General features: G+C 37.1%; 1 protein-coding gene across 9 annotated transcripts in view; it reads right to left on the bottom strand.

Moving 5' to 3' along the window:
• The window catches only part of CACNA2D1 (calcium voltage-gated channel auxiliary subunit alpha2delta 1), a 433,456-nt gene that overhangs the window by 374,899 nt on the left and 32,835 nt on the right, over positions 1-25,722 (bottom strand). For all 9 annotated transcript variants that reach the window (XR_012623660.1, XM_074827917.1, XM_074827916.1 and 6 more), the window contains exon 2: positions 802-883. Coding sequence is in view for 8 of the 9 variants with exons in the window: in XM_074827917.1 (XP_074684018.1) it covers positions 802-883 (82 nt within the window). In the remaining variant the exon portion in view is untranslated. The remainder of the gene's footprint in view (positions 1-801; positions 884-25,722) is intronic.

Genomic DNA, 25,722 nt, shown 5'->3' on the forward strand with positions numbered 1-25,722 from the left:
CAGCACCAAGGGCTTTTGCTGGCTAACAAAATAACTTCCTTTCCTGATATAACAGCAAAATTTCCCTTCATTATACAGTCCTACATCAACCCAGAGATCCATCGGTTCACAGAAGGAGCCATGGGACTTGTGCAGGGATAGGGAAAGGGAAATCTATGATCATGTGGTTGCATACTGGACCGTGATGTATACACACAAAGTTGTACAGGCAGTGTAATCCTGACATTTTCTGAATTGTGACTTCATTTTTCTGCAGTCTCAGATGTGTTTTTACCTTCTATGAATGGAACAGTTTCTTCTCAATGACTGAAGCGTTGTAAATTCTTCCCTAAAACACACTTTCGGTTAAATTGGAACAGCTGAATAAAAGTAGTTTTCATTCTCATCTATGTTTCTTCTAACCAAAAGCTGACTCATTTCAGGAAATATGTGTCAGAAAAGTAGTCTCCCTTGTTAATAGAGAGCAGAATTTTTCACTGCCATGAATGGTTGCCTCCTGGATACCGTATTTGACAAACAGAACATAAAAGCGCCTGCTCCAGGTGGAAGTGTTGCAACAATGCTAAGCCTTATGTCTGATACTGCAAAACTGATTAAATATTATCAATGAGCAAGTACTGCAACATCAGGAGGGTAAATTGATGGATGTCTCTGTTATTCATTTCTCTCTCAGTAAGCACTGCAGAGTTTAATTCCCCAAATTTTTTTTATTATGCTGTGATGAAACGATCATAATGCCTAGATGACGCACACCACTCACTTCACTTTCTAGTTATTGCAATCTAAGGTGTATTTTCTTACCGCAGCAAGCTGGTCCACTCCGCTTGCAGTTCGTGCTAATGTTACGAGATCTTCTTGCATCTTATCTACCCATGACTTTATCCTACAGAAACCAAAAAGAAAACAGATACAAACAATCAGATCATTGTCAAATGGAAATTACATAAAATCATATAGCACAAGTAAAGGGCAAAAATTCAGAATATGTTCATAAAATTGAATACAAAATGTACAAGATTTGTCTTTTGTGCCTTAAAAATAATAAGCTTGGAATGGACCAAAATATTCAAGCTACACCCTGACTGTGTTCTCTTTCACTGACTTAAATCTAAGCCACTTGCTTTTTCCTTTCTTTTACTTTTTATAAGCTAGAGTTTGCTTAGTGCTCTCCAGGACAGACACTGTCTTCACTATCAAGTACATCACTGGAGCTGCCTCTTGGTGACAGGTACCGAGGTCTGTTCTAAATGTGATAGAGCCTAACTTACCTTCTTTTTTCCCTTTTTTCTAATAGAGCCTCTACCCAGACTTGATGTCCTGATTCTTCTCATACAGTTTTCTGTGGTGGCCACCACACTAAGCCAGCTGTAAGCCAAGTGTGCCATCCTATCTATTACTGGCTGTAGCAAAGATCACTGCAACAGAGCTGGTACACTGCCTGCCAGGACAACCTGCCTGACCTGCAGCTCACTCCCAGCAACACCTTTCCTGAGGGTCTTGAGGTCCCTCTCCCAACAGATAGCACGAGCAGAGAAAAACAGCAACTGGGAGAAGGCTGACAAATCAGAATAAATGTTCTGGCCTGTAGCCCCTCCCTGGACACTCCAAGGAAGCAGCAGTGGGACAGGCAGCAGCAGGCATAGGTGGCATGAGCTGTTTTGGCAATGCACGCCTACTCCTGGCTGCTGTTTTTCACCAGGGAACATGCAGCTATTTGCTGCTCTGCATGCTTGGCTCCCTGTGCCTGCTAAACCTGACTCTTTGGAAAAGCAAAGGATCTAATACAGGTTTTATGGTACTGTGCCATGTCACATTTTATATCAGGAAAGAAGCCACGGTACAAGTTTATTCCAGTGAGGTCCACGTTCAGAAGAAGGCTGTGTTGCTTGCCTAGACAGAAAGTTTGATCTCCAACTCATCTATCATATCATCCCTGTCATTACCACAGCTCACTGCTCTGAAACCTGGAACAGATACATATATTTATCCTAGCCGTTTCCTAGCCTTAATCTGATACCCAACAAATGACTGCTTTGATTATTCATGAAAGTAGGAGAGACAGGAAAAAGAGAGACTCCATATTTTCTGCAATATGGAAAATTTGGAAGACTAAGAAAGAACAAGGAGAACTGATTTTACTTCTTCTTTCCATGGTCATTAACACATTTTTTATTAAACCACAATCAGTATCTTAAAAGGGAACAATGTCTCTTATGGAGTTGCAACATGGCTACTTTTATTAAAGGATCCTGCCTCATGCTTTAGAAAAAAGGGATTAGTCATCCAAGCATAAAAGACTTAATGGGAACTACCTAGTCAGAAAGGTACCCAGTTTTACAAAAGTGACAGATTTAAGACAAATCCCTCTTCTCAATCAATAATGGGTCACTTCACAATGGGTCACTCCACAATCAATACACTGTCTCTCATGAATCCTTTTTGAGTCATATTTGCCACAAGCAGAATACTCTGCCACAGTAAACAAGAACTTTTTGAAAGTTTAGTCCAAAGTGTCTCTGAGGCCTTCACAAAAAACTGTAGCAGAAATTGAACTATCAAGTTGTAACCATGGTTTCTCATTAACCATAGCTTCTGCCCAATATACGACTGTTTTCATCCTCCCTCCAGCCTCTGGCCTGGCTTGTTTGACACTCTCATCTATTGTGTCATATCCTTTGTTTCTATTGTGTCATATCTTTATTTTTCCCTTCCAAATCTTTGGATAAAGAACAGTGATTTTAGTCTGTCTATACAGCACTTCCATTATTTCCTCACTGAATTCCAGGAATTTCAGACATACAAAAATTACATCTTAACCCACCTTAAATTTAAAAAGAAAAAAAAAAAGTAATGAAAAAGTTTTAGACTGAAATTATTTCACTATTCTCATTCATCACTGAGCAATTTTAATTGATCTAGTTCCCAGGGGCTAGAAGCTTTCAGAAGACTGTCTACCCTTTAAAATCTCAGTGCACTCAACAAAGACTGACTTCTAGTCCAGATGGCAGGATGCTGAGTTATAATTCCAAATTTTTGGGAAGAAGACTATATCAATTGAATGACTATGTATGCCAAATCAATAATGCAAGAGAAGACTTTATCACACAGGTTGTGATTATCTAGATTTCCACGAACAATTTTTTTTAGCTTGCAGGTATTTTTTCCAATTTGGGCCAAGCTTTAAAAAAATCTTTTAAGACTGTAAAATCAACACTTTTAAATAAACTAGTTCTAAAGTCTTGACAGGAGGAGTTCCATTGTATAAAATACTCATTGGATTCTCCATAAGGAAAAAGGATGTGCAGAAAATTGTGGAAGTTGTAAAAAAAACATGTAACATTAAATGTAAAAAATGCTTACAGGGATAAACCCTTTGGCACTTAAAAAGGACTGATGGGTACTACAACAGTTGTTAAGAATTCAGTCATCCCATAGCTGATTAGTAATAAACTGTTAATAAATTAGTAAAAGTAAACCACGTCCCTAGTAATAGAGCCTTTTAATGGGAAACTATGGGAGTACATATTGGAAGAAAGGCTTGAGCAAATGTCTTACTGATAATGCCATTTCCAGACATACCCCCTCCATATCATGGCATGAAAAGAGGATTTACCTCAAAAAGGGTCTACCTCTCACTTGGTATACACCCCACTCTTGACAAATCCTGAGAAATTCAGGGAGCAGTAGCAGAATGAGTAAAATGACTGGAGACTCCATGATTTGTCCTCCAGTGCCCCATCAGAACTCTCTGTTGCAGGGTTTAACATCTCATTAAATGCTTACAAAACAAAGCATGCTAAGGGAATGTCCAGACAGACACAGTATTTTAAGAGGTGTCCAAAGGCTCCTTTTATCCACTGAACTGGGCCGCCTTTTCTGGATTTTTCTTGACACTTCTTACCCTTTGTGTGATTTCACCAATCTTCAGGCTATTTTGCCATTCTTTGTGAATGTTTGCTGCACCATTTGAGTCACTTTGCAACCTATCACCAAGTCAAATAACAAGTGGACAGCCTCAGGTTACCGTTGATGCTTTTCCAAGGAGGTACAACAGAGGCTAATAGGTGCAGCAGGTCAATGGAGTCATGGTCTGTATTTGCATTCTCCTTTTGCATTGTATCACCAAGAGTACTCTTACTGCTTTATTTCTTTGCTCATTCACATCCTACACTTCTAACACAGCCACATGATGTATGTTGGGATTTAGGGACCAATTACATTTTCATTGACTATTACAATTGATTCCATTGTTGTATTAATGCTCCCAAACCTTCCCTTCTATACTTTGCTTTCCAATATCTGATATAAAATAAATTAACTTCATGGTTTAAAACTCCACAAAGCTCCTATATTAAATGAACATTTAGTTTTGTATAGAAATCAGTTTGTTAAAAACCACATCTTATGGTGTATTATGTTTACCAGTACACCATCATGTGTATCTGTGAGAATGGTACCAACTCATAAGCACAAGTATGAACAAAAACAAAAGAATGCTATCATCTTCCATTTTTTAATAGTTTCTATTTTTCTGTGTGAAAGAATGAGGCATATGAAAGGTGAAAAAAAGAAACACATTACCCAAAAGTGTTTTCAAAGGCATAAAGTAAATAATTGAACACACTGAAATTTTTTTAAGATCCATTTCAGTTATAAAAATTCTGTGTGTTTTTTCTAAGAGGAGTCAATAGAAAAAATCAGGGAGCAATTATTTTTAAATTGACTTTTTTCATTTCCCACTGCTTTGTATTTTTACTGGATATATTCCTCTCTGTCTTAAAAGCAAACTGGAATGGTGAGAACATATATTAGTCAGTTAGCTAAACTTGAAATTCTGGAAGAAGTTACCCTTCAATAAGTAAATAGAATTACTTATTACTACATTACTTGTAAATGAAATATGGATCATTTCTCTCTTTAAGTTGCAAAATATTCTTGATTTTTCAATTAATACTTCTTATATATTGTCTAGAATTCCTGTCTCCACACAACTAGGCCATACCTTGCCTTTTGAAGCTAGTCACCCAGACTAGTTTTTGTTTTCCTTTTTTTGTTTTAATTTGCAACTGAACTAGGCCTCTGCTTCAGTCAATGGGAAAAGACACCTCCAGAGCTGACCCACTGCATCCTCAGCCAGGTGAGCTGAACCGCCTACCTCCTACACTGCCTCTAGTGGAGCCCTAAGACAACTTTGGCTCCTAGTCCAGGTTCTCCATCATAGCTAGGCTACATGCTTGACTTTTAGGCAGGTTAGGGTAGACAGTGTCAGTTTCTAAACTGGCATAGGAAGAAGTCCATCTTCATTCTAATTTAACAGCAATTTCTCTCCTCAGCTGTAACTTAAATGTAAATAATAATGTTTCTTCAGTAATGACTGTATATTTACCTTAAAAGATTATTTTCTTCCATATTCATTTTAGCCTATTACACCTTCTGTAGTGAAAGCTGTCCTTTTCTTACTTGCCTGTAAGTAGTTGGTACAGCAGGGTCCAACACAATAAAAATAACTACGGAAGGGTTTTTCTATCAAAAGTACAAATGATAAAATGGCATTCTACAACTATGAGGAAGCTCAGTATAATTACTCTTACCTTCCCACAAGAATTTAAATAATATCATTAGTATTATTTGTAAGGTCTAACATCAGTATTCCTGCATCTCAATTCTCCCATCTTGCCACCAGACAAAAGTGTACATTTAACATATTTCACGCTCCTCACAGACTGTTTTTCAGAAATGGATACAATCACATCCTATAACTTTCACAGGAAAATTTGGCAGAATGTTTAAAATACAACTTTTTTCTCAGTCAAGGAATCATATTATCTGACTGTATTTAAAAAAAAAAAAATGTGTGTCTTTAAAAAAAAGTGAAACAAGAGCCTTTAGGCACTGAAATGCTTGTCTGGTGCTCCTTTTAACTGAAGCCTGTAGTGCAATATCTGTCTGACAGCTGCTCATGGTCAGAGTTTATTTAACAATTGGAAAGCTGTCACAGCAAACATGAGCTCCCATGACTTAAAGAAGCAGCAGTCATTTTTTTCTGCAAAGGGCACCAACAGAAAGCCCGTACAAAAGGTTAGTTTGTTCCTATCGTTGTTGGTTTGGCAGGAACACTGCAACGGATGTTCAAAGGTGATCACACGTTGCAGTACAATTGATTTTAACCTCCTTCTCCCATACACAGGTTTTCCCCATATCAAGCAATGACTAAACACAAGGAGTAGGCACACCCCTTTCCACAGCAACTTCTAAGTGATTTGAATGATGAAGGGGACTGTCTGATTAAAGACAGACAGACACGGGTCATTTATTGAGGAATTAGAGGTACAACCCCGTTGCTGTCGCCTGGGCTGTGATCAGATTGATGAAGAAACAGCCAGAACACTACAGAGCCATCCATCCACATCAGACTATTAGCCAACCTAGCATAACAGCTATTTTGACAGCACAGAAAGCTTTTTTTTTTTTTTTGGGTCATGTTTCTTCTTTTTCTTTTTTTTTCTTTTTTTTTCAAGACAATTGTATTTCCTGAAGTCAGAGGATTTTCACAGGTACACCCTTAGTCACACTCCAAGTAGAACTTAATACAGCAGGTGCTAGTCGAATAAATATTCCTTTCGACTTCATTAAATCCTATTTTTATGTTAAACCTGTATACCAGACTATACTTGCAGAATAGAGCATTGCTCAATTACAAGGGTCAAAGAAACCAAGAGATCTAGATGTAGATCTAGGTTATAGTCTAGCTATAACCCTTTTCCTGCTGAAACTGATGCAATTTTTTTCTGCTGACTTCAAGGAAAGTAGATTAATGTAATTATATGCCATATTTTTGTAGACCACTCACACTAATTTAAGGTCCATTAGTTGATCTCTGCTTTGCATAATGTCTTATAATCTAAAGAGGCGGGTATAGAACTTAACTTCACCAACTGAAGTCACTCGGTATGTTGGAGATCCACATCCATCTCTCCTCAGATAAGATTACATTTTGCTCAAGTTTCTGATTAGTTCTTGCATACAAAAATAACAACAATTAAAGCAATGAAAGTTTTAAGTAGCAAGAGGAAGAAGTGTTTTCAAAATAGGTCAATATTTCTTAGATTATAAAAAACAATAAAAATATGTAACACATTGTTCCTAATTCAACAGAAAAAGGGTGTTTGAAAAATTAAGATTAGAAAATGAAATTAGAGTCAGAAACAGTGAAAGAGCAAACCTTGCTATATTTTTTCAAGCTAATCCCACTCTATTTTCCTGCTCAGAAATCCCTTCACTTTCAGGATCAGATGCTTTTTAGATTTGCTGTCAGTGAAGGAGAGGGGAAAGGCTAATAAAATAATAGTATTATTTTATAAGTAAAATATTATTTTATTTATTATAAAATAACATATTATTTAATATAAAATATTTATATCAAAATAAAATAGTTAAAATAATATTATAATACAATAATTATCATAAAATCAGGATTCTCAACCATTCTTTGTCCCTCTTAAGCAACACTGAAGGACAAACAGAAACTGTTATTGTAATTTATAGAGGACATGCAAAAGAAAAACATATGTTACAATGGAATTACTAACCTTCTACACAGAAATTACCCGTGTTGCTGCATTTATACCTCCTACTGCAAAACTACGGAATTTTAATACCACTATATATTTTGATGACCTATTAAGCTGACAGTACTCGTATTTCAGATATGTGGGTGGATGGTTAGATTTATAGAGAAACAGACTTTGGAAGAAGTAATAAAGGCAGGTTTTGTGAAATACTGAACAAATTATCATAGTGCGTTAAAAGCCCACTAATTCTAAATCAGGGAAAGAAAAGGGTTGGATATAGAGAGGCCGATGCGAAGATCACTAAAATCCCATGGTTATCAGATCAAGCTCTTGAATCTCCACTGCATACCCAGAAAATGAATAAAAGAGGGTTATATAATTTAGATGTTATATAAAAACAAATTAAGGCAAAGTAGTCCGTATAAGCATTTGTGTCTTTTCCAGATCTTACTATAGGATTTGTAACAGTCTAATTAGATTCTGCAGAGTAGAGGAGATTTAAATTCATCATCTAGAGACATGTTCACCTCATTTTATGCCTAAGGTTATGAACGCTTCAGGGTGGCGTACAACCATCCAATACTCCTTTTTCTGTTGTTTGGAAATTTGTTACTGGACTATGTGAAGGTATGACAGTTTACAACTATAGTATGAATACTATACATAGTAAAAAGCAATTTGCAAGGAAGTTAAGGATTTGGAAATTTAAGTGAAAAGGGGCATGTGCTGCAAGTGTTGGGAGATCCCACTTTATTCCAATGTGATAATGATATAAGCATGCATATCCACTGCCAGCTATCTGTTGAAAAATATATCACACATTTTTGTATAAACGTTTGGAAGAACTTTTGTGTAATAAAAGCAAAGCACAGACTAATTCATGACATTTAGCTACTGCACTGAGTGAAGAAAACAGGGAAGCTATGCTATCTCGGTGCATGCAAATGGATGCACAAAATACATCATCTACTCCATAGGCAAAGATATTTCCTCTGTTGGCAAGAAGAAGAAAAAATAGTACTTTGGTTTTTTGCCTAAATGTGACAAACTGCTGGCCGTGTAGTCTTCAAGGACTTCCCAGATATAAGACAGCCCCAGTAGCCAAGGCCAGAGGAACCCTCATGCTCTTTCCTGTTTTCAAAATGTAAAATCCTTGCTTGGAATAGTTATTTTACATTTGTCAAATTGAAACATTTGGGGAGTAAGACATAATTTCTGTGTCATATCCGTGATTCTGTAGAAAGGGGCAGTGTAGACAAAAAACTTCAGGATACACTTGATTTTTTAGTGGCAGACATTTTAATGTTTAGACTTGGGGTTTTTAAGCTCTTATTTCATGTTTGTTTAAGCCATCCAGTCACATTTGTTATTTTTATGTATATATAACATTTATTATTTATATATTACAATTTTCCAATTTTTTTCCAAACGCTCCTTCTCTATATAAACATGGTTCCTCTCTGTCATAGTCTTCACAGAACAAGCATGCAGGAGCACTCACTAATGACTGCTCTACCGACTGCTCTTTCAAGGATTCCCCCTGTACCACAGATAAATGGGGAACTTGGAACCCAGTGATGCAGCATTGATACAGACAGAAGGAGCAGGAACGGTCCCCTGATTTGGCCAGCAGCTCAGGAGATTTAAGTTCCACCACTGACTTCCAGGACAAAGTCAGTGGCAAGTCAGTGGCTCATGGCAAGTGAAGGGCAGATCTGTCACACTGCTGTGACTGCCCATGTCCTAACAAACAGTTTGCTTCTTAATTTTGAGTCACAGTGGCAGGTTCTAGGATGGAAATGGTCAACTGTGGATGGCACCACGAGTTGCTCAGTGTTTGCCCCAGGGCCTAGAAAAGCAGAAACCTTTCTTCATCCTCACCCAGAACTTCTAGGCCCAACTAACTCCTTCAGCCCGACATCTCATTTGTAGTCCTGGAGCACAGCTTGAATGGCTCTTTTGCTCTCACTTTCCAATAAAACCTTGTCTAAATATCTCCATCAGAAGGCTTCAAGGATGGCTCTGGGAACATCACCCTCTGACCCAGAGACTGGACCCACCTGTTGAAGGTTAAAACATTTAGAACAATGTAGCAATATTATGCTTAGGTCAAGGAAGATGTTCTTTGTATATGTTAAAGCCAAAGGCATCCCTAATCAGAAGAATAAGTAGATAGCTGCCTTTGAGCGAGGATATTCCGGAGCCATTAGACCTTGAAGAGGATACATTGCCAACTTGACAAGAAAACTTAAAGTCCATGTATTCTTAGCTGAACTACCCTCATTATAATACTAAAAATCACACCTAGAAGTCAAGAAGACCCTTGCCCCTGAGCATGTGTAGTAGTAGATGTATGGTGTCAGCAGTATTATAATTGTATGTAAATTACTAACCAATCATCGTAGACAGGATGGACTTGGAAAATTACTAACTCCTCAATTTTTGTGCATAAATATAGTGTGAAAGTCCTCCTGGGGTGCTTGATTTGTGGGAAACCACCTAGCACCTAGGCTTGCACAACCCAAAAATAAATAAGCAATGCCTCTCCTGAGTGTGTGATTATTGACCTATTGCACACCGGTTAACGAATCCACTTTTTGGACAACACACCCACTGCTGCTGACTCCCATTGAAATACCCTCTTCTCGTGTTTCGGTTCAGTTCTTTACCTGTAACTGCACTTTCCACTTTAACAAGTTTGTGGTAGATTCTCCGGAGTATCCAGATGTTAAAGAGGAATGACCAAGTAATTCCTTAAATATAGTGCTCACTTTCAAAAGCCAGTATCGGGACATGGTCATATTATTTTATAAGCTTGTTCAGTATAAACCAAATGGCTGACAGGTGTTTAGCCACACATGTTCATAATTACAGCTTCTGCTTCACAAATATTTCCCTTCACTTTGCCAAAAGTGTTCTTTTGGAGTCTAAAGCTTCCTAGCAAATAACATGAAAAATATCCTCTAATGGAAATTACTGTTGCACAAAATATAATTTAATAATTTAAACTCAATGTTTAATGTAAGCCTGACATAGAATCAGCTGCAAAATTACTATAAGCTGTAAAAAGAACTCCTTAAAAATTATTATGTTTTAATTATCAAAGATTATAGTGCTAAAACAGTTTAACAGAGAAGACATAACAAATTTTCAGCTCAAATGACTGTCAGCAGTCCTCAGATGTGTTTCATTAAATTCTTTTACAATCACATATACACCTAGTATCATTTATTGCTTAGCACTGAAAAAAACAATCAAACTCTCAAAATCTAGTTGCCATTTCTGTGGCTGAGAAATATAAATTCAAAATGAAGAATCCCTAATTTGTTTCTAATCTGTACTAGATGAAATGCAATCATTTTGTTTCAAATTGCAATGGTCTAACATATGGCCTAGCATATAGATCTCATGGAAGAGGAGCCACTGGAGAGACCTGGGTGTATTTGGCCCTACTGGAGTTCACCCAGAACAGCACCTAAAATGCCTCTCATCCTCGCTTTCCTTCAGCTCTGAAAACTAGTATTTAAAAAGTGTCCTGTGCAATCTGGATGAAGTTCATTTCTCTGGTACAAACACAGATATGCCACTAAAATCCAGTTTGATTTGGTAAAAAGGAGACTGAAACCAAACCTCACACACATCACTACATTTATTCCATACTGTAGCAATGAACCCTGGATTAGAAGCTGGCCTGTATGCAAAGTAATATGTAAACGCTGCTATTTTTTCATGTATTTATATGATACGGTAAGTCTGTTAATGGCATAATGCCTTTGGAGAATAAAAAAGAATGTCTTAAAAAAATGATTGAAAAATAAATCTCAGTGTAATGGAACTTTACAAAGTGCTTAACTGCACAAGTTTACTAAGGCATTTCAGGCAAAAAGTGATTTTATCAGTTATGTTTAACATATCACACTCATACTTTAACGATAATTTATTGAAATTACTTTTTCCCCAAACTAATAACCATTACATTTTAGCCTCAGAAAGAAAGTATAAGGAAATTAAAATATGGCATATTGGGTACCAGTAAAGAAGAGAGTAAAGGAAAAAAGAAGTTTCATACAAATCAGGAATATATTCAGAAACTTACTTATGCACATGCATCCACACATATGTGCATCAATTCAACTCAGTGAGTATTTCACCTGAGCGATCCAATTTGTGCCATTACCAATGCAGTATCCTGTTTTCATGCATCTAGAATGCAGAAGCTACACATATGGACTGGACTCGTCTGCTCTCCGTACTGAATAAACTACACAGGCCACCAAAAAAAAAGACACATACATTTATCTCCTTAAAGCATGCAATTTGTTCGATCTGCTGTTTGCTGTAGGACATTTAACTTTTTTCATAATATACCTGAAGAAACCATAGTATCTAGGTATAACTGTGTGAAAATAGAGACTACATAATGTCTACGTAGCGCAGCAGCATATCCCTGTACAATGAAATGGTATGATCACACTGAATTCAAAGTCTGCCTCAGCTTTACAAAAAAATACAGAATCTGACCTTAGATAGAAAAAAAACCTTACTAAAGTAACATAAAATATATAGTAATTCAGATAAAAATTAAAACTTTAGCTTTGGGTTTTTTTACATTATCTTTCACTGAATGTGTACAGAGTAACCTTCTTTGGTCTTGGTTATGCAGCATTTAATGTATATATTTAACAGGAATGTCAAGATAAGTTTTCAGAGAAATGACCATGTATCCATCTCATTTTGTCCCCACCTACACTCCTGGAGAAGTGAACAGCAAAACCTCCTTTCAATTTAGCAACACATGGATACATTCTTAAATCAGTGTCGCTCACTGTATTTTAGGAAACAGAGGTATAAAACATCACCCATATTAAAAATCATGGGGGTTAAAATTTTTTATTACTTTTTTTAGTGAGAAAAATGAGTATTAAAGTACTTCACCCCTCATAGAGTATATTAGGTAAGTGCAACTAAGGCACTGACATTACACCAGCAGGGAGCTCAGTTGCTCACTTTTCTATATTTATCTGATTATCCGATGTGGGTTTTGGTTGTAGCAGCATAAGTCCAACACACAGGACTGACACTGGCACCAGCAAATCACTGCAGTACCCTGTGCCAGAGGCTTTGCAGCAGCGAAGTACATGAGTAGGTGAGTAATTCCACCTACGCAAGTGACACTAGTCATATAATTTAGTACACAGCTGAACTGGGAGACTGCACTCAGATCATGGACAGCAAGTCTACCTTTTCTGGGTTTGCCGCTTGCCTAAAAGTTAAATGTAAAAATGGAGAGATGATTAAAGATAAGCAGGTGTTTATACACTCTGGAAGATAGGGCTTGGTTGTATTGGGAGAATCTTCCCTATCACTCCATAGGAAATTATTAGTAGTAGTACTAGCATTTAAAAGATATGTCACTCATAATCATCATTTAATATGAAACTCATTCTGAAAATATTCTATGATCATTTAAGCACCGAAAAAAGCAACAAAGGTTGGCAAAAAAAGTGTAGGTTTTTTTTACACAAATATGAGCTGTTCACTACCAAGCTTCAAATTTTATAACCTCCTTTCAAACGCAGTTTTCTGTGATGTTGATCCCTCTTGTTTAATAATGACAAGGATTCATAAATAAAACATATATTACATCAGATGGCAGAAAGCCATCTTCTGATAAACCCATGCAGTCTAAGGAAAAAAAAAAACAACACCTGACTCCAACTATATTCCATCAATGTAATGTTACTCTTCTTCTAATTTATAGTATTTTTTCAAATTATTATATACTTTAAGAAATTTCCATTGTACAGTGTACTCCAAAGAATATTACTTGAAAGCTGCACATCCAAATTAATCAGCTGCTTCATTTGCAAATATATTCTTCCTTTCAAAGCCTGACTTCCAATGCACAAAGCCGTCACCTCCCTAACGTGCCACGGCTGTGGCATGTGTAGTAATAGCATTTATAGTAATGAAGAGACACTTTTTGCAAAGACCTAAATAGACTCTATCTTCTGAAAGTTAGGCACTATCTGCATTCAGTGCTGCCATTTAAAACAAAAAGTAAAATACCATGACAGAAGATGCGAAAGATGCAAACCAAAGATAACTGTACAAGCAAAAGACTGGCATAGAATATTAAGTTTCTACAGAAATTAACATCAAAATTAACATAGCTATGCTGTCTTTAAATACTTTCCATTTCACAGTCGTGCTGAATTACACTGAGTTTTTGCTAAAGGCGCAGCTGGCATGTTGTGGTTCCTGAGATGCAAATGCATATTAATGGCTATTCGATAAGGATAACAGTATAAGAGAAAATAATCAATGCATTCTTTTCCTCCTGTTCAAGAGGTTATCAATCTGTTCCCACACACACTGCAGTTTTCTGTCTTGAAAACAGTTTTGAAAACTGTCCATTACAATATGAAGTCCAAATCCATGAACGTTTTGTACATTAGCAAGCCTAGGGGAGGTCAGGACTCCTAATCACAGGACCAGGACAGTGTCTGCACAGGCTGGTGCAGGTGGACCTTACACATACTAAAATCATGACTAATTTTCTCCAGGGTGTTAGACAGACCAGCTGTGTATCAGAAGTGCTAGAACACTGTAAACTACCAGAAAAAAAATCAATGCAATCACCCTGTAAAGAACCAGCAGCAACCAAAACCATATTTCAAACTTCCACTTTACAAAATTAACCTTTTGAAATGTCTAGTGTCAGGCTTCACAGGCCAGTTCAGTCATGAACAGCTGTGCAGGTCTTATATTTCTGTTGTAAACCTCCAATATGATGTATAGTGTTTTTCTTAAATCTACAGATATTGGAGATCGAAGGATAATGCTAAATGTAGTTATCGGAGTGATACGAAAATCTCAGCTTCGTTCTTTAAAAGAACTCTTACAGATAGCTCTCAAATTACTTACATAAACCTTAGAAAAATCAAAGTATGTGTTCATGACGTTTGAGTTTCACTTTTGAAAGCCTCTTTGATGAGACTGCAAGTGTTTGATTCAGAAAGCTCAGGCACAGAAATGGCTTCCAACTGCACACACAGGGCCAAAGGGCTGTAAGGGTCAGTTCACAGTAAAGCTGAACAAGAATGACATTAAATGTAATTCAGCTTTAAAACAATGCCTTCTCAAAGAGGCTGCACTCTTCTTTCTCAGGCTGGGGTAAATGCTCTAAGGTCAGGAGGCCACAATGCTTGTCAGTGCATTCAGTGCACATTAAAAAGACAGGCTATTAGGGAAGAGTCTCTGACATTTACTTGGGAGCCAACCCACCCCTCTTCCACTTGTCCCCTTCCCCAATTTCAACATATTCTCTAATCAAGCATCAATACAATGCAATATAATTGATGTAGTGGTCATTACCAGGAATTACCCGTTCTCCTATCAAATCAGAGTCTACAGAAAGAGCTGTGTTTGAAACGGGTGAACTTAATTGCCCAATGGTCCCCAAGAGGGATGTACAAATAGATCAAGACATCACACATGCACAACTGATCTCAGGTCTGACACAAGCTTTTTGTCACTCCCTCATCCATCTTTGCTTACGAGGGTTAATGGTGGCTGGAGTCAACGTCGGACAATTTAATAAATAAGAGCATTGGATGCGTTTCAAATGAAGCATACCAGAATACAGGATTTAGTGACATTTTGATTAAAGGTCCATACACAGCAAAGGCTTTTTATGAGGCAGCTGCTTAAAAGACAATCTATCTGAGTAAAAACAGAGCATGGTAGCTGGTATCCCTTGGCAATTTACTGTGAAACATTTGTTTGCTTCACAACGATCTGATTCACAATCATTGCACTTGCATGGTTGGTTGATTGAATCAGTATCTCTAGCAGTCATTACAGTGAGCAAAGAAAAAAAAGTCAGTTGCTGAAGTAATGCCCCTCTGTGTTATGCAAAATAGATAAATCACAAGAATGCATTCCATTTCCTTTTCCAGCACCTCATTCTCTGTTTCCATTTCCCAGCATAAAGCACTGAGGTTTTGAGTCATAAATAGTATTTACTTAAGAAAAGTGTTAATCCAGAGCAGTGGTGATAACTGTTCTGAAGGGAGTGCACTACCAACAGTTTAATAAACAATTGCATATTCACTGATATTGCTATAGGAAAGGATTGATTTCCTTTCCTAAAAAAAAAAAAAAAAAAGGAAGAAAGAAAAACAAGTTATTCAAATAGAAACAACAATGGTAATTTGAATCTGATCACGCAAAGAACACAAGCCACTCTGTACCTCTCCCTGTGCTGTGATCTGCACTGTGACAAGTAAAGAGATGCCTTGGTTTCAACCTGGGCTATAGGAAGTAACTAAAGAGTATTTAAAAGGCACAGATACAAAGTATTCAGGCAACAGGAAAGAGGAAAATAAGAAAGGGCCTGGCAAGAAGGGAAAATGTCAACTCTGGAGGGTCATGCTGCATTTATTTAGGCCTGGATGGGTGTCAATAAGTAGAAGCTTATTGCTGTCAGGAACAGAAAGTGGGAATGAAGGGACAGCTCTTATACTGCAAAAGAACAAACTGAAAGATTGAATTGCTTTATTTAGATAAATCTCTGTGAATGAGAGCATTTAAACTTTTTTTAAAAATGTATTTTATTTAGAAAATGTTACCATAGGCAGTTTCCAAACTGCTCAGTGAAAAGGCTGTCGATATCATTAGAGAAAGATGAAGGAGCCTTTTAAGCTAGATGCAGTTTCTACATTTCTCTTCATTGTCATGACTGTAATATAATTTTGCTGTGACAACATACCAGATTCCGAGGATACGTTGAATGCCTCAACAGCTCTGAATATGTAACATTCCCCAGATGGAAGGGAAGGCAAAAACTTTTTTACAACTGTGTTCTCATGTTCACCATAAAGATAGTTCTGAAAGAGTAGAGGCATACCTTTGCCAGACACTTATTCACTAAGTGTCACAATCTGTAAAATTTTCTTCTTCATAAGCATATTTTTCATAATTTTCTCCTTATTTTTGTGTGCATCTGACGTTAAGCTAGTAGTTTCTATATCCAAGTTCTTTCTTGCCTGTTCCATTGCATGCATGTTAAAATAAATTTCACAGCATGGTAAGGTGCATGTCATTTGCTTATTTCAAAATACTCTCTCACACAGAGGTGTTTCTAATGAATTAGTAGTACCTGAAACACCTTACACAACATGTGTAAGCCAAACAAAATTGCCTACAATAAGCACTAACCCATTATCCAAATTTTGTCAGAGATTCTAGTTAGATTGCACAAAATAAAGGTCAGTGTCTTCTCCAGATAAAATCTGATTTGTTACGCTGTGACCATGAAGCCAGCTTTAAATGTAATGCCTGTCCCATTGCCCATCTCTTACATCCTAGTCACTGATTAATGCTTCAGAAATGCATTGGAAGGTCCTAGATTTTCTTTCTCTCTGGATTACAGGCATTATATTAGATTAATATAACAGATGGGATCCAAACAGAACCAGATTCTTATGCGTGATTTGAATGATCACAACCTGATCAACATCCTTTGAGCCATCTCCGTGTGCCAAGAAATGAGTTTCACTGAGTTAAGCCTTTTATGAATACAAATAGTTGTATTTCCTCCTTCAACCATCTTCACTAATCTCTTGTTTATTTAAAATGCTGTTAAAGGACTGCATTCAGAAATCATGAATCAGGCCTGAAATTCAGGAGTGTAGTTTGAAATGTATTTACGCTTAAGTGGAATATTCAGAATAATTTTGTTTTACCTTTGCTTTATCTGGGCTATGACAGCTTACAATAGTTAGCTTTAAGTATTAGCCCAGCTTCAGGAGGTAGTAAAGGCAACAAACTGCTTCACTGATTTTGTTATCTGAAAGTTAAGTAGCAGTAACAGGCAGCTGCTTTATGTGGGAACAGTCAAAGTATGTTTATCTGACGCTAATTATGAACAGTTTGTTTGACTCATACACCTTTAGTGTTCTGTTACATGATTAACTCTATAGATAGAGACTACATCCTTACTGTAACTTTACACAGTGCTTAGTGCTTGGGAGTACAAATGAAGTCTCTGAACGTCTTCCTAGTGCAAGGCTGAGATATTTTTCAATGCCTAAAGGATCCGTGTACTCAACCTCCATTACATTAATGACAATCTGAGGGTATTTTTGTGATCTGCTTTGGGTTCTTGCTGTAGGTTTTCTAAATTGCCTCTTTGAAAGTTTCTGCCTCTTAGCATTGACTATGTAGGGAAGTCAAGTGCCTGAACTGGGCTTTCTGAGCTGCACCTAAGGATTGTATCATGGGGTAAATAGTACAGAAGCTTTCACAAGTGTCTAAATCCCCAGAGTTGTTTTGCAAAAGAAAACATTCCTTCACTAAATTTTCAATCTGTCTCTCTCAACAAAATCCTCCTCTTAAACTCAAGTGACAGTTTGAGAATGGGCCAGTCTACCACATCTACAACCACCTGATCTGTGTGAGTACAGAAAGTAAACAAAGACAGAGACATCTGACCACCTCCCATCTGCAGAATTAGCATGTCCTTTTTTCTACTAGCAATCATGATTGCTGAAGGCTATCTGGAAAGCGTTCTGAGATCAACTGATGTTTAAAAGGCCCTTAGTGCACAACCAAAATTTGATCCATTTATAACCCTTTCTAAGCATGTCACTGAAACATAATCTCTTTTAGTTTAAAATATGGGAGTGCAGTGCTATGTGAGATCTGTTGCCTGCAGTACAACTGATGATACTTTAGATAAGAAGGATGAGATAGCTTTCAGTCTTACAAAGGTAACAGACCACTTTAATGAAAGTTTAGAATTTGTGTTTAATATTTAATCAACTTAATACTTTGATTTATGTAGGCTACTGTATATCCTCCAAGGGAAAGAGGAGAGTACTTTCACATAAGAGCATTTTGGGGAGAAAAATGTTGACATTTCTACTCGAGTTAAGCTCCTAATTTTGTATAATTTTTTTACAGCTCTTCTGTTTCTCTGAATAAATTACTGTCACATTGCAAACACAAAATCAGATTTTTCTAAACTGTGGTTTACAATAAGCACTCATCATAAAACACTAGCTTCTCCTCATTTACAGTACAAAACCAGCACTAGTATCAGACACCAGGGTAAGCATTAATGCATGCACAATACAGGTTTATTGTCATGTTCTTCAGCTCTGTAGAAATCTTTTATTGAGACAGCTAAAAGCAGTTCTTGATAAAATAAACCAAAATGGAGACAAAACAATGATGTACTATGAAAAGGCCAAAGAAGAAGAGAGTAATAGATTTCTGTGCAAAAGTAATGAAAATCTTAATGATGGTGTCAGATTTGGATACCTATGTCCTAAGTATGTAGCGTTAGTTGAGATGTAAGGTCTTTGTATAAAAACTTTAATATCACAATACAAGGGTTTCCTCCATGTACACTGTCTTTTTATAGTATACAACACATGAGGTATTGAAAATGTGCATCAAAACGTGCTGTAAAAGTATTTGATGGCTATCGGCTTTCCTATACGAGCAAGGTATTGGCAGCTTGGTTACCAGACTCTTGACAAGTGCTAAATATAAAATAATGAAGTAGCATGTTCTGGACTAGTAAACCGTAAAACCTGTTGCTATTCACTGTCATGATAAGATTGTAGTATTCCCTCTTCTCCAGTTCTGATGGGATACTTTGAAATTGCCTCTTGCTCCACCTAAAATGGTATACCCCTTAGCAAGTGCACATTTACTGCATTGACTTTTGACTTTTACCATTTCCTTTCAAATGCCAATCCAAAAAGTGTGTCAGAACAAGAAGAGTCACATCATCATTCACACAGTCCATTGGTAGTGGTCTTGGAAAGGGAAAATGGACAGATTGATTTTGTTCCCACAAGAAAAAAGTAAGTGACCTATGAAATGTGAAGTTGACCTTTTATTTGTTATCAGTCATCTGGACAAGTAAAAGGGACCACCCTCTTTGTTATGCTTATTGGCCTTTTGTCAGCACTACATGCTGCAAATTGGTATTTCCTGAAAGGCTAAATGAATTACAAGTGACCCACCAAATCATAAAGAAAATCATGGCAGAACCATGAAAAGAATCATCATCCTTGTCATGGGTTCACTAGACTTTTGGCCAAGAAAGTGTGAGCAGAAATATCTTAGTCCTCTAACCTCTCCAACCCCCTGATATTCAGAGAGAAGCAGCAAACAAAACCACCCAGTGCAGTTGTACTTCTTCACATCCACTCAAATCCTCAGCACTCACTTGATACTGTAAAATAGGTGTCTCATTCTACGTTACTTTGCACTACATTTATGCTGCTATATATTGTTTGATTTTAGCAGCTTCCAAAGGAAGCGCGACATGGCAATACAGAAACCAAGTCCTACTACTTTTCCATTGTGAAAAACTGACATTAACCAACAACGCATTCAAAATTTCATAAGAAAAGCCAACGAACAGCTTTGTATGTGGCTATACTTAAATGATAAGCCGTAATTTCTTTCTAAAGCTCCTTGATAATGGATTAAGTAAGGTGCTACCTGCTCCTTTCCAAGCCTGCCTCTCCCACAAGCACAGGACAACCACTCGGGGACAACCAGCTCTCTTAATTTCCCCAGGTATCATGTCACCTTTAGGCACTCCAGACCAGAGAGTCTCAAGGACTGGTCACAACTGATTTCTCCAGAGCTATGTCTACTCACACCTCCTCTAGGGAAATATTACTCACCTTGCACAGCCATAAAATTTAAGATTGGATTTCTCACACAGGGCTTTTTTTATTCATGCTATCATGCTAGCAAGCAAACAATTGGCAAAATGCTGAGGTTAGCTGTCTTGTAGCTTGAATCCAAAGAATCCAAACCATGGCTCTATTTTATACACATTTACCAAGTTCCTCATTCATTAGCTCATGCATTCTTCCAGTAGTTCTCATCTTCTATCATATACATATCATTTAGATCATTGTTTTAGCCATACACTAAACACACGCTCAAGCTCCGGTTACCAGCAAACAGCACATGTTTTATTTGTGCTATGTATTTTCAGATGCCTATTTAAATGTTTCTTGGTCTGCACATCTGCTACAGGTGGTTTGTGTAGACTTATGTTAGTCCTTCGATAATCAATTCTGTGACTATGCACAGCCTACTTGATAGTTAAGTGTTTAACTGCTTAATCAGCTGTACACTCAAGCTCCCATTCCTTAAGAGACATGCAGTAGACACTATTTTTCAGACTCATATAACACTGCTTGAGCCTTAAGCAAATTAAAAATGAATGCTATGACAAGTTCCTTTTGGCCAAATTCTATTATAATCCAGTAAAACTCTTACTGCAAATAATTTCACTGTTTAAGGACTTAAATAATACGATTCTTTTCAGTGAACTCAAAGCAGCCTATTTAAACAAACAAACAAAAAAGTTACCAGTAAGTATTTCAAGAAGCTTTTTTTAAAAAAAAATAATTTTGAACAGGTTAAAGCAAATCTACAAATGTGGTCCAGGCAAAACATGATCATTTTCATCCTCCCTAAAAAACTGCTTTAACCAAAGTGAAAGGAGGAAGAATAACAAAAAAAAAAAAAAAAAAAAAAGGTACTAGAAAAACACAAAGTTCTTGCTGAAAGAAAGCATATCATTTCTGTGTTGTCTGTAGTGTAATTTTTTTTTCACATAGCTCTGTTTCCAAAAGATGCTGAGCAGCTATAAAATATTTTCACTGACTGTCCATTTTTATTGGTTATCTACTGTCTTTACATTCATGATTACTTCCATAACTCTATATAATCAATTACTTCAAGTAAAAAGCCACTGTAACTCATGACTCAAACACATTAAAATTGCATCACTTAATAAGGAAGCAGCTTGAGGAAAATCACAGTACATACCTAAAATGTTCAACATGGTCTTTGGATGTTAGCACTAAACTGCCAGAATTCGTTGCACCAGAATGAACGCTTTACAGCATGGAGTAATGGCATCTGTAAATATGAAGCATGACATGCTGGAAGCATCTGAACAACAGTAATTGAAGCTTCTACTTGAAATTCTTTTGAGGAATTTGATGAGCTCCAGTTTCAGTACCACAATGAAAAATTGATACTTTAAGAATGGACAGGGGAATGGAATAATGAAGTAATGAAAGAAAAGACTTGCTTTTTTCCTTCTTGATTGTGGGCCTGCTCCTCTACAAACAGCAACCATCTGCTGTAAAATGATAAATCTCTTCAAATCACAACAATTTCAAAGAAATACAAAGTAGAGGGACGGATGGAGGAAAGGCTATGAAACCTCGCTGGGTTTTTTCATCACTTTCAAAATGTTCACTGATGTCAGTTATGTCAGGATTTTCCCAAGGAAACAGTGGAATTAGAAAATGTCCTAAATATCACTGAAACAAAAGCTATGTTCATATTAGCAAACACTGTGGTACATCAGCGGCAAATCTGGGGACCAAAGCAGTTATGCTGACAGCGAAATACCCAAACTGTGTGCATTTGGGGCATTTTACTTTGGACTTCATTATAGTTTGGTCCTGTGGTCTGAATGCCTGTGAGCAGTTAGAGAATGTTAGTCATGCTCTTGAAGCACAACTTCCAGTTAATTTTCACGTGGAATAAAATATGTGTGCACCAAAATCACTCTGCAACATGAATGCAATGTGTACATTCTTGATCTGAACTAAAATGCTAAACACACCAGAATGTAAAGCCAAACTTAACAAGCTTTTGCAATAATATCCGTATTCCCTTTATCACAGTCATCAGCATTTCCAACACTATTCCTTCTTCATTTATAAAGAACACTTTTTTTAAACTGAGACCACTGTAAAATAGTTTGCAACATAAAGATTTTATTTTTATGCTCATTTTATCCCTTTACCACTCATTTTCATAATGATGGCCTTCACTGAAATTATTCCATCAAATCATAAGTAAATCAAAACGCATTCAACTACTGGCAAGAACATGAAAGATCAGACAGGTTTCACAGAACCACAGAATCATTTAGGTTGGAAAAGACCTTGAAGATCATCTAGTCCAACCATTAACCTAACACTGACCATTCTCAACTACACCGTATCCCTCAGCGCTATGTCAACGCGACTCTTAAACACCTCCAGGGATGGGGACTCCACCACCTCCCTGGGCAGCCCATTTCCACACCTAACAACCCGTTCTGTAAAGAAATGCTTCCTAATATCCAGTCTAAACCTTCCCAGGCACAACTTGAGGCCATTCCCTCTTGTCCTATCACTTGTTACGTGGTTAAAGAGACTCATCCCCAGCTCTCTGCAACCTCCTTTCAGGTAGTTGTAGAGGGCGATGAGGTCTGCCCTCAGCCTCCTTTTCTCTAGACTAAAAACCCCCAGTTCCCTCAGGTGCTCCCCATAAGGTTTGTCTGAAGTGCCAGAATTGCTATGTAGTTCTGAGGTAATTGCGTGATAGTTGAGGATGAGGGTGTATTGTCTACTATGTCAGTATATCAAGCACTATGAAAATAATTCTGCAACTCATATTCTTAATACTTATTATCAGCCTAAAAGGGAAAGTTCATTTATGTAGGTATTTATATAGATGGCTGATTTGTTCTTTTTATTGGCCTCTATGTGTGGAAAATACATTATCCTTAGATTCCATTCCTTTCTCAACATCGTCCTTGAACTGAGAGGCCTAAAATGGGTGCTGTACTTCAGGTACAGCCTCACCGCTACTGAGAACACGTGCAACAGCGATGGAGCCTACAGTACGAGTGGGATACAGGGTGAGTTTCAAACCACTTTCCAGAGTTACAGCTGTGGTGCACCTGGGCATCAGGGCTGTGCCTGTGTGTTTAGGCCATTAATTCCCTGAGTGGGTCATGAACTCCTGCACAGATGAGACCATGGACAGATTTGAGTCAAAGGACTGACTTTAGCCAAGGTGAATGACTGAATCGCAGCCACCTCCACATCACTAATTAGTGCAGGAGCTTTCCAAGAGGGAATTTTGGCCAGTCCTGAAGATTCACCCAGGAGGCTCCAGCTGTACCTGGACTGTTTTGGACCTTTCACTGCATTGATCAATATCCTTTGGGGTGAATCTGGCCAGACAATCTCCTAGGTAGCTTCTGCTGCAGAATTAACTAAATTGTACATTGAAGAGTTATTTTTAAACATTCAGCAGAAACTGGTCCTGCAGGTGAAAGCTTGGTCATGTGGGACAGCCTCTTGTACATAAGTAAGACAGTTAGGGGATGCTTTGTATTTACTTTAAGATAATTCATAGTGATGGATCACATTTGTACTGAAGTGATCATGTAGGACTCTGGCCACTGGATGTAAGAATTCAGCAGCGCGGTGCTCATTACAAAATTATAAAATACATCCTGCAGTGGCTTTTTCAAAGGTATTCTAACTGCAGCATGATTATATGCAGAAAAGTAATAAATTACTTTGAATTTCAAGTTTCTGTAACAAAAAAACCACAGAAGAAATGTTGCTATTTTCACAGCAGTTTTAAACAGATAACTTAGTTCTTTAAGTGTGTGCATATGTGTATATATGTAAATATCTGTATATACACACAAACATAACTTTATACAGAAGTCTTTTGCAATGATTCATGAATACATTAAATGATTAATTCCAAATACATTTTAGCAGTAACAAAAAAATGTAACATTTACACAGCTCAAATTTATAGTTACTCTGGAAATTGTTTAGAAATAAATATTAGTAGTTAATGGATATAGCTCCACTATTTCTCACTCTCTAATTACTTTTAATAGCAGAGTTTTTCTCTACTCTCATATTAAAAGGTATTTAGCAAATTAATGTCTTTATTTCTTTTTAATTGTGTGTTGAACCACTACTGCAAACAAACCTGCATGAACATGTGAGTGTGGGGATCTACACAGACATACTTTTCAACACATCCCTCTACCGGAGAATAAGGATATGATTTTTTTTGTATTAAAATATGAAAAATCCTTTTAAATATTTCCCTGTCCTTAACTTAGTCCTTAATCCTGCAAACTCTTCTAAGAAACCTCATGTGCCTGCATGAAAACCACAAAAGGAACAAGAAAAATTAACTTGCACTTTCCCATGTTGAACTGATTACAGAACTACTGATTCAATCTACAATTAATAGAGCAAAGAAGAGCAAGCATGGCAGCATCAGCTTCCCTGCGCAAGCTAATAAAAATGGCCAAATTTCTACTACTCTTATCTGCAGTGCATATATCTACTCATCAGCTTACCACTGTGCATTTCTTACTCATCCCATACACAATTTCCACTCAAGGTATTAGGAACCCAGCGCAAAGAAGAGCTACGTAGCTGGCATTAGAGATCTGCAGTGCAGACTGAAGAATAGATTTTTCCTACTGTTTCAGTCTGCATTTTCTTATGTGGATACAGATTATTCTGATTAGCAACAGTGTCATCTTGGAGCGCAGTCTGAGCTGTGATATACCAGCTTAATGGAGAAAAGGGAAGAGCTCTAATACACTTTAAAAGAACTAGCTGTACAAAGGTGTTGAAGCACACATAAAATTACTTGTGCTATAAAAAATATCGCTAAGGCAATCTCTAACACACTATTATAAAATTTGAGTGGTGCTCCAAAAAGCCAGAATAGGTTCCATTTGTATTATAGCTAATAAAGCTTTGCCAGATAGGAAAGAACCTAAAAATCTATAATTTATTATGATGTTCTTAATTTGCCTCCTGAAAAGAGAAAGTACATTCTGTGGCCAGGAGGGTCCTTTAAATCAATGCAGGGACTTTAAGCATTATCAGCATCTCCCACATCTAGCAGTGAGGAGAACCCATAGCTGATCTTCATGTGAACAACTTCAGAGCATGAAGAACTTAATCTCCATGTCAGCAAAGTACTGATAAAAAGACTGACATTTTACAAGATTATCAAATTCAGATAATGAAGCAGATAAGGTGTGGTACAGGAAGGTTGGCTACTTATATGAACAAGGGCCTGAATATTACACAGTTTCAAGATAATATAAAGAAATAAATGGGAGGCAAGCTCAGAGAAGGAGGCTTGGATGAACATGGCACACATTGGTAACGAAAAGCAGCTTGATGAGTTGCAAGGATGTTGTTCTGGGGTTGTTCAACATGCTACAGCACCGAGTACTGAATTTTATTGTAAATAATTATTT

The sequence above is a fragment of the Strix aluco genome, chromosome 5 (assembly GCF_031877795.1).
Source record: "Strix aluco isolate bStrAlu1 chromosome 5, bStrAlu1.hap1, whole genome shotgun sequence".
Taxonomy (NCBI): Eukaryota; Metazoa; Chordata; class Aves; order Strigiformes; family Strigidae; genus Strix; species Strix aluco.